The 9507-nt window shown below is 35.7% G+C and overlaps 1 protein-coding gene across 1 annotated transcript; it reads right to left on the reverse strand.

Annotated features, from left to right (window-relative positions):
* Positions 1-641: 641 nt before the first annotated feature.
* LOC147763105 (uncharacterized) lies at positions 642-7433 on the reverse strand. The gene is made up of 15 exons (XM_087008745.1): positions 7313-7433; positions 7096-7139; positions 6752-6835; positions 6461-6517; positions 5958-6065; positions 5600-5683; positions 5364-5420; positions 4906-4992; positions 4459-4635; positions 3975-4145; positions 3443-3658; positions 2460-2675; positions 2005-2190; positions 1317-1685; positions 642-1076 (listed from the first exon to the last, which is right to left on the reverse strand). Exons 1-15 carry the CDS (start codon positions 7377-7379, stop codon positions 642-644), a joined length of 2358 nt encoding a protein of 785 aa, XP_086864871.1. The 5' UTR covers positions 7380-7433.
* Positions 7434-9507: the final 2074 nt, after the last annotated feature.

A 9507-nucleotide genomic window follows, 5' to 3' on the forward strand; every position in this document is an offset into this window, starting at 1 on the left:
AAAAAAAACAAAGGAATGACCAAGAAAAGGTCACCCATGGCCAGTTGTGAAAGTAATGGTGGGCTTAGGAACCAAAGCCTGGTGTCCCACATGATTAGCACAGATTATAACGTTGGTTGCAGTATTGGGGTTAGTATTTGGGTCCAGTTCTAAGTAATACTACTAATGGGGAATGGACCAAAGTTCCTAACAGACTACCATTCCTGTCCCACCAGTGGTCCCTTTTTAAAATAATACATGTATATTCATAAGCTACACCTAAGAAAAGCAGGTTTGTGAAGTGCCCAATAAAAAATGGCATTCTCTAGCACTTACCCGTCTCAACACGACTGCACGTTCATGTAACTGCTTTGCTTCAGTCTCTTGCACCGAGGTCTGGCCTTTCTTTGTCCTTTGTACCTTTTACGAAAACAGATAATTGATTGATTTTTTACGATCAAGTTCGTAATAAGTTCAAAAGGAACAAAATTAAATTAGCAAAATTGCAACAATGGTCTCTAATATACCAGCAACAAAAACACCAAAGTCAAGATCAAAGTTGAGATTATGTTCAATATCAATCACTGATCCATTACAAATTATGCAATCAATTACAAAATGTGTCAAACACTACTAATAAAAGATTTTTAAAAATGGTTTAATTAACATAGCATCATTTGTTTCATCCCAATGGCAATGTTTACCTCATTTTCCAGAAAAGTGGGTGTTTCCAAGACCAATGTATCTATAACTGAAATTTCATCTTTGTCATCAGTCTCAGTTCTGGTCAAAGGAGATGGAGGTGCTGAAGGCAATGACCTCTGCATCTTTTGTTTTCCATTCTTCAAATTCAATTTCTTGCAGTTTGTTACTTCTTTAAGTACTTCTGATGGGTCATGCTTGGACAAGGGAGGGAATTCAGTTTCTGACTGAATATTTGGAACTACTGGAGAATGGTCCCCCACACCAATCTCCTTCCTGTCTGTTGAGCTTGCCTTTGCCTGTTTTTCAATCCTATGCTTTAGTTTGCCATCAGTCTTAAGTTGCTCAGATGTTGGTTTACCAATTACTTGTGTTTGATACTTGCCCTTCTTTACCTATTTAGATAATCATGTTTTGATAATGCATTTTTATATTAAGATAAAGTTCAAGATGTGTTAAAACAAAGGTCTGTGAGATTAAATGTTGAAAAAAGCCTTTTTATTTTATAATGTATACAAACTTGCACCCTTCAATTTGTATTTTGAATTTTTTACCATATTATCTATTTATGTCCACATTAAACCCGTATTAATTTTTAAAGAAATTTAGTTGTTGGTTTATTTATTTATTTTTACCTTTTCTTTTGGGCTGATTGTAATCTCCTTTTCTTTGCAGAGATGGGAGACCACTGAGGCAGCTTGGGTCATCATGCATTCAGATGTCTGTGCACTTTCTAGGAAACGCGCACCACAGACTGGGCCCATCAGTAATATGCTGGGGTCCATGCTGTTTAATACCTGCATGTTTTGGTCTGATACCTGAGCATTGTCTGTGGAATTCTGTCTAATCAAGAGGATGCTCGGGTCAACTCCCATGAGAAACTTTGATGGGGAGACAGATTTCTGTTGAAATTGTGGTTCTTCAGTAAAAGAATTTACATTCTTTTCTGTCTGCTCGTCTGTTGAACTGCATTTGATATCTTCTTTTCCTTTGTCCTTCACCTTCTGTAATAAATTATTATAAAATAATGAAATAAATAAAATGAGTCAAAATGCCAGTTTCCAATTTTTTTCTTTTGCCCATCTGGTTGTTTGCCAATTACCTGAGTTGAGAACTTGCCCATCACATATCAAAATGGAAATATATCATTTGGACACTTTTAGATGAAGAAAAAATTATTTTCTTTTTTAACCTGATCAGTTAACATAATAAAAGATGATGAAGTGTTATATTCACCATATATATAAATATATATATTTGTAGAACAAAGATCATATGAAAAAACAAAATTAAGCATTTGTTGATTGTGAACCTCTCACGTACTTCTGATGGCTCACGCTTGGACAAGGGAGGGAATTCAGTTTCTGACTGAATGTCTGGGACTACTGGAGAATGATCCACCACACCAATCTGCTTTTCAATCCAAGGCTTTTGATGGCCAGCATTGGTCTTAAGTTGCCCATCAGGTGGTTTACCAATTACTGCAGTTTGGACTTTGTCCTTCACCTGCTTTAAGAAATAATAATAAAATGAATAAAGATGCCACTCTTCAACATTTTCTGTTACCTGTCTGATTGTTTGTCAGTTACTTTACTTAGCTTATTGCCCTTCACTTAATTGTACCAATACAAGTGAACACGTAAATCAAGAAAAAATATTGTTTTCTTTTTTAACCTGATTAGTTGACATAATAAAAGAGTTATATTATCATACATTTGGAATAAAGATCACATAAAAAACATAAAGCATTTGTTGTTTGTAACTTTTTATTTACGTACTTCTGTTGGGTCATGCTTGGACAGGGGAGGGAATTCAATATGTGACTGGATATTTGGAACCACTGGAGAATGATCCTCCACACCAATCTCCTTCCTGACTGTTGAGCTCGCCTTTGACTGCTTTTTGGTCCTAGGCTTTCGTTGGCCATCATTGGTCTCACGGTGCCTATCTGGTGGTTTACCAATTACTTCAGTTTGGCCTTTGCCTTTCACCTGCTGTAAGAAATAATAATCAAATAAATGGATAATATGAATCAAAATGCCACATTTTATTATCTTACCTGTCTGGTTGTTCACCAAGTATTTCAAAGCTGTATCAAATCAGTTATATATTTTTCAGACATTTCGAATAAAGAAAAATTATTATCATGTTTGAAAACCTGAGCAGTTATCATTATAAAAAAAAATTGTCAAATTCACCATATACATGTATTCATAAAGAAGATCACATGAAAAACAGAAAAAAAAGCATTTTTGGTTTACTACTTTTATACTTACTTCTGATGGACCACATTTTGGCAAGGAAGGGAATTCAGTTTCTGACTGAATATTTGGGACTACAGGAGAATGATCCCCCACACCAATCTCCTTCCTGACTGTTGAGCTCGCCTTTGACTGCTTTTTGGTCCTAGGCTTTCGTTGGCCATCATTGGTCTCACGGTGCCTATCTGGTGGTTTACCAATTACTTCAGTTTGGACTTTGCCTTTCACCTGCTTGAAGAAATAATAATCAAATAAATGGATAATATGAATCAAAATGCCACATTTTTTTATCTTACCTGTCTGGTTGTTCACCAAGTATTTCAAAGCTGTATCAAATCAGTTATATATTTTTCAGACATTTCAAATAAAGCAAAATTATTATCATGTTTGAAAACCTGAGCAGTTATCATTATAAAAAAATTGTCAAATTCACCATATATTCATAACAAATATCACATTGAAATCATAGAAAATTTGTTGTTTGTAACTTATATACTTACTTCTGATGGAACACACTTTGGCAAGGGAGGGAATTCAGTTTCTGACTGAATATTTGGAACTACTGGAGAATGATCCCCCACACCAATCTCCTTTCCATCTGTTGAGGTCGCTTTCAACTGCTTCTCAAACTTAGGCTTGCGTCTGCCAGTATTGGTCTTACGGTGCCTGTCTGGTGGTTTACCATCTACTTCAGTTTGGCATTTGCCCTTCACCTGCTTTATGAAAAAATAATTAAATAGATTAATAAAATAAAATTTCTTATTCTTTATGTTGTCCATTTGGTTGTTTACCAAGTACTTAAGTTGGGCACTTCCACCCTTCCCCATATCAAAAATTGTTATATATTTTTCGACATTTTAAAAAAGTTTTGTGTCAAAGATTATAATATGATCAATTACAAAATTTACTTGTAATATAAGACAAAGATGTAACAGTTGCAAAACTGCTTAAATCACACTTGGACATAATATTTGTTATTATGCTCAAGAATCACATTTACATTGATTGATTCCTACTTACTAAAATGCTTACCGTATTTTCTACTTTTTCGTTGTCAACCTTGGTTGTAAAATCAGGATCTGGCTTCTTCTGAACTGGCTTTTCAACATTTTGTGCCTTGAATTTCTTCTTGGGCATGCTTGATCTCCTTGGTAAAACATCAGGCTCCTTTTGTTTTTCTTTCTTCCCTTTCAGTTTCTTCTGCTGTAGGAAAAAATAATTAATTAGATGAATATATTTGAATAAAAGCTGCAATTTTAACATTCAAAGTTGTACGTCTTGTTGTTTACCAATTGCTTCAGCTTGAACGTGGCCTATTTCAAAATGGTAACATATTATTCAGGCAATTTAAATTTAAAAAAGGTATTACTATGTTTTAAAACCTGATAGGTTAACATAATTAAAAAAGTTAAGTGTTATATTTAACACATATACACTCCATGTAGTAGTTCCTTTCTCTTTTTAATATCTTTTACTTATCTTATTCCATTTCATTTACTGATTATGGATATCTCACCTTGTTTTTGATTTTGTTCATGAGTTTGGCTGTGAACTTCTTTTCACTTAGGAGACGTGCAGCCACTGACTTCATTGTGGATTCAAATGTCTCCTCACTATAGTCTGCTCCTATCAGTGAAATGCTGGAGTTGACTTTCTCTTCAATACACTCGCCAGTTGAGTTTGCTTTGGGATGCTTAATAAAATATATATCATTTCAACACTTAATGGTTTTATAAATTAAAGTACATCAATACTTATGGATAAACAATATGAGTAAGAATATACATCTAACTTTTAAGAGGTTTCAACAATATAAGCCCAGGCTCCTGATTATACAAAAAATATCACTTTATTGTTTTCTTTTTTACTTCTTGATAACAAAAACTTAAATCACACAGCGATTAACTTATGGCCATGCATCTATGCATTGAAATTTTAGATTTAAGTTCAAAAGCCCCCTTACTTTATCATCTTTTCTGTCTTCAGTTGAGTTGTTATTCTTGATCTTGACCAGGCGTAGATGCCCCAACATTCCCATCTGAATTACGGGCTGTATAAAAACACACAAAGTAAATGTCTATATATATGCTATATTAAAAGAGAGAGAGACAGAGAGAGGGTGCATTTATGACCAACAACATTTGCTGAATAATCAGACTTTTATTTCAGCGAAACATTTAGTTCCATGCCCAACTTTGTGAAACTGTTCCTCTTACTTGCATCCCATAATTCCCTGCCCTCTGCTTCCAATAATATCCACCGTTACAGAACAAAGAGGCTAGTGCTTAATACCAGTTGACCTTTCGGTCTTTTTGCGACAATACGTTATATTATATTCTCAGAGCCCTTTAATCCTAATCAGCAAAGTTAATTTGAAATTACTGTTATATGCAGTTTAGGTTTGCGTACAAATATACATACTTTGGTCAACATGGCTGAATGCATTTCCTTGATGTACATCATTGTCAGTGTATGGACCTGCATTAAAAGAGTCACATCACTTCTGTCATATGTATATCTCTAGTTTTGGCATGCATTGTAAAATATGCTATCAGTTCATTATTTCTTAAAACAAATAGCAAATGTTTTTATCTTTGGATTAATACACTACATGTTTTCATTTATGATAATCATAATGCAGATTATTAAATAGTTACCTCTATTCTGGCAGTTTGAGGTAGATTAATCTTGACAATATTTCTGTCCCCCAATTCACGTAACTGGGCAACATGAGTGTGGGGCTAAAGTTTTGAAAAAGAATAGGGAATAAATATGGTTACTATATATCTGAGGATGCCAGAAAAAGAAAATGGCAGGATGCAGGTTAATAGGCTAATCCTACAGCAGCTTAAGTCATCCAACTTTATTGAAATCAGAACTGCGGCAATTGCTAGAATTTCCAGTTGAGATAAAGTGTCTGTTTTGTGCATGCCCAGTTATCAATTGTGAAATACACTTATGATCATTTATGCACGCATTCAAAATTTAGATTTAAGTTTCAAAATTATTCCTTACTTTGTCATCTTTTCTGTCTCCAGCATTGACTGTTTTTCTGCAAGTTGAGTTGCTATTCCTAATGCTGACTAGCCTTAGGAACCTCAGCATTCCCATATGAATTGAGGACTGTATAAAAAAAAACACACAAAAGTTATTGTCTATACCGGTATCTGCTATATAACAAAGCACTCTTAAAAAGAGAGAAAATACACTGATACGCAAAAGCCATGCAATGCTGAATAATCTAACTGTCATTCCATCCAAACATTAAGATCCAGTCTTAATTTTGTGACTTTTTACCTCTAACCTGAAATCCCATACATATAACACCCTACCCATGCTATCAGCAGCGTTTGACATACCGAGTAACAGACAAGACAGTTCCTAAAATACCAATATAACTCTCGATCTTATTGCCACAGTACGTTATTTGTTATTCTCAGATTGCATATTATCCCATTCGGCAAAGTTGTCCAGATAAAGTTGTTATTCAATTTCGGTCTTAATATATGAATACCTACTTTCGTCAACATGGCTGAATATATTTCTTTGATGTACATCATTGCCAGAGGATGGACCTGCAGCAAAAGAGGCATATTAATTCTGTTATAAATATATCTGTAGTTTGAGCAAACACTTCAAAATATGCTATCATTTAATTGTTTTTTAAATAACTGAGGTGTTGTTATCTTATATATATATATATATATATATATATATAGAGAGAGAGAGAGAGAGAGAGAGAGAGAGAGAATTTCTTGAAATAAGAACTTAAGTTTGCTATAAAATATATATATTTAAAAAAAACATACCTCTACGCGGGCAGTCTGAGATAGGTTAATCTTGACTGTATTTCTGTCCCCCAATTTGCGTAATTGGGCAACATGCACGTGGGGCTAAATTTAAAAACAAAAGAGAAGTAAAATGTACGGTTATCACACATCTGTGGGTGCTGAAAGAAAAAAATGGATGAACGAAAACTTTGTCCTAACAAAAATATTAAGGAAAATGCCTTACAAATAAACAAATGAATTAATATAGTTCATCCATGTTTGGTGCACTATTTTGAATGATACTCATACGTTATACATGTAAGAAAAGTACTTGTAGGTTTGCGTAGCGCCCAATATAAAAAAAGGCATTCTGTAGCACTCACCCGTCTCAACACGACCGCACGTTTATTCCTGGCGCGCCGGGCGGCTATTTAAATGGACAATACTTCAAATAAATCAATCAGCAAACATAAGTCGACTTTTTGATTAAAAATGATACGCACTCGTAAACGGTGAAACATACACGTTTAACATCCATTCAGTAAAAGAAATGATATACATATAGTGCGTTGATTTAAAGAAGAAAAGTTCTCATCTTACCGAGTTCATTTTTCATTTGGTTTTCCCTCTCGCATCGAGCTTCTGAAAAGAATATTATGATAACCATTTGATTACATTAAACATCACGTGATAGTGAATCATCAAACGATTGCCAACAGGTAACAAGACTGATGATCGCACACTGACTGACATAGTGTGAAATCTTCACCAGTTCTGTCAAATGTGCAATGCCAGCCAGTTGTTTAAGAGCGTCGGCTAAGGCCTTTCTTAGATAAATGTATAAAAACTGCCAGATCTCTTACACATATAAAGGTAAAATAACAGGCAAAACCTTAAAACTCAACCTTTATAAGATTAAGGTGAAATAACTACCAGCTCACCAACACTCGGCGTTACCGGTGACACTCTGAGTGAGAGCAAGGCTATGTTCTCGTACAGGTTTATACCGTCGTCAATCAACGAGACGGTCAACATTTATTGACATCACGAAAAAGTAATTTTGCACTGTAACTTTTACTTTCAGGTTGAATTACACTAACATCAAACCCATTACGATGTGAGCAAATCGGAAATACTATAATAAATGTGATGTTTCTTGAAAAACGCGCATTTCTTCTTACACCAACGAATGCTAGTTTTCTTACCATATGCAAATGCGGGAAGGCATACAAAAATCAGCCAGAGCGCACAAAAAGCCATCAAACGGAGCACACCTAGAATTAGCTCCACCTGGTCTTCAATTGGGTACTCTTCAAATACGAGTACATTTACTCCGAGTTGCGCGTGATCACATTCGCTACTTTGCATAATAAACAATTTCAAATTGCATCTGAATCATCTTCACTATCCATGCTTCGTACTGTTTACGATATCTATGGGCAATGACATCACTATCAGTGATGTCATGACGTTGTGACGTGAACATTGGCAATGACCACGACGATATCAGAAACGTTGACATTGTTGAGAACAATGGACATCAACGACAGAAGTAACGACAATTCCATGACAACGGCCAGCGGCAGCGCTTGGTGTTACGTCACTGTTACTGGATCAGCCGATGTTTGCCGAACAGGAATAAATAATGATGTGATTGTGTTTCTTCGTATAATAAACTACTTCTCACTGTATAGAGCACAATAGAGCCATCAATAGCATAAAGATAGTAATATATTACAATATGCATTAGCAAGGCCAGACGCCGTCTTTTTCTGAATAATAAAAATGTACTAGAAAATAAAACAATAAAAATGTACTAGAAAGCACTCCGAGAGAGTAGACCTCCGCCAAGGGAGCGATTTTTGATTATTATTGATTATTGATTGATTATTGATTATCCGGATCACCACCAAAAGCTAATAACCTCTTCCTTGGCCCACTTGTGACAGTTCCGGAAAATTTTATCAAAATCGGTCCATAACTTTTTGAGTTATGTTGATGACAAACAAACAAACAAACAAACAGACAAACAGGGGTGAAAACATAACCTCCTTGGCGGAGGTAATAAGAGTTCAAGCGCTGCTCAAGGGCAGAAGTAGGCCCTAACACTAGCACCAAGTGTGGTCAGGGGGTCCCATGGCACCGTTCACCCTCTAAAATACCATAATTTCCCGTTCCCTTCATTGGGCCCCGAACCCCTCGACAACGCGAGGGGGGGGGGGGGGGGAGGTCGGTTTCGCATCCGCGGACCCCCTCCCCCCCCCCCCCCCCCCCCCCCCCCTTCAAATAATCCTGGATCCGACCCTGGTTAAGCGTAGAAAAGTCAATCCACATCATCCATAAACTAAGATTTACCCTTCATATCATTTATATTATTTTCAATTCTTGCAATTCTCAGCAAGTTGACACTTCAAAATCTTAGCATACCATTTGAAAAAATAAAATATTCACTATTTACACAATAAACTTGCAATTTATTGAGAACAAGGCCTAAGAGATCTACATCTATCTTTGAACGTTGCCGAATTTTCCAGTTAAAAAGACCCCGATCCAATTTGAAGAACTGGTTTTAATGACTGAAACTAAATTTTCCTCGTCGTATTTTTGTTTTGAGGCGATAGAAAATGCGCATTTTGCACTCTTTGTTATATACATTTTTTTTACATTCAAGGACCGATTTGCACGGCACGGCGCAACCCACACAGAAAGCAGGCCGAGATTGACCCAATGCCAGTATTCCGAAATTCGCAGTGAGAATAATGGTAAATTTGTATGAACATATCACATAGAGGGAA

The sequence above is a fragment of the Lingula anatina genome, chromosome 3 (genome assembly GCF_051362555.1).
Source record: "Lingula anatina isolate TDL-2025a chromosome 3, LinAna3.0, whole genome shotgun sequence".
Lineage (NCBI taxonomy): Eukaryota > Metazoa > Brachiopoda > Lingulata > Lingulida > Lingulidae > Lingula > Lingula anatina.

Coding starts and splice junctions, on each gene's coding strand:
- LOC147763105 (XM_087008745.1), bottom strand. CDS start 7,379: ATGGTTATCATAATATTCTTTTCAGAAGCTCGATGCGAGAGGGAAAAC. Junction 6,518..6,751: donor CTCAGACTGCCCGCGTAGAG/GTATGTTTTTTT, acceptor CTTTTGCTGCAG/GTCCATCCTCTGGCAATGAT. Junction 5,684..5,957: donor GAGACAGAAAAGATGACAAA/GTAAGGAATAAT, acceptor TCAAAACTTTAG/CCCCACACTCATGTTGCCCA.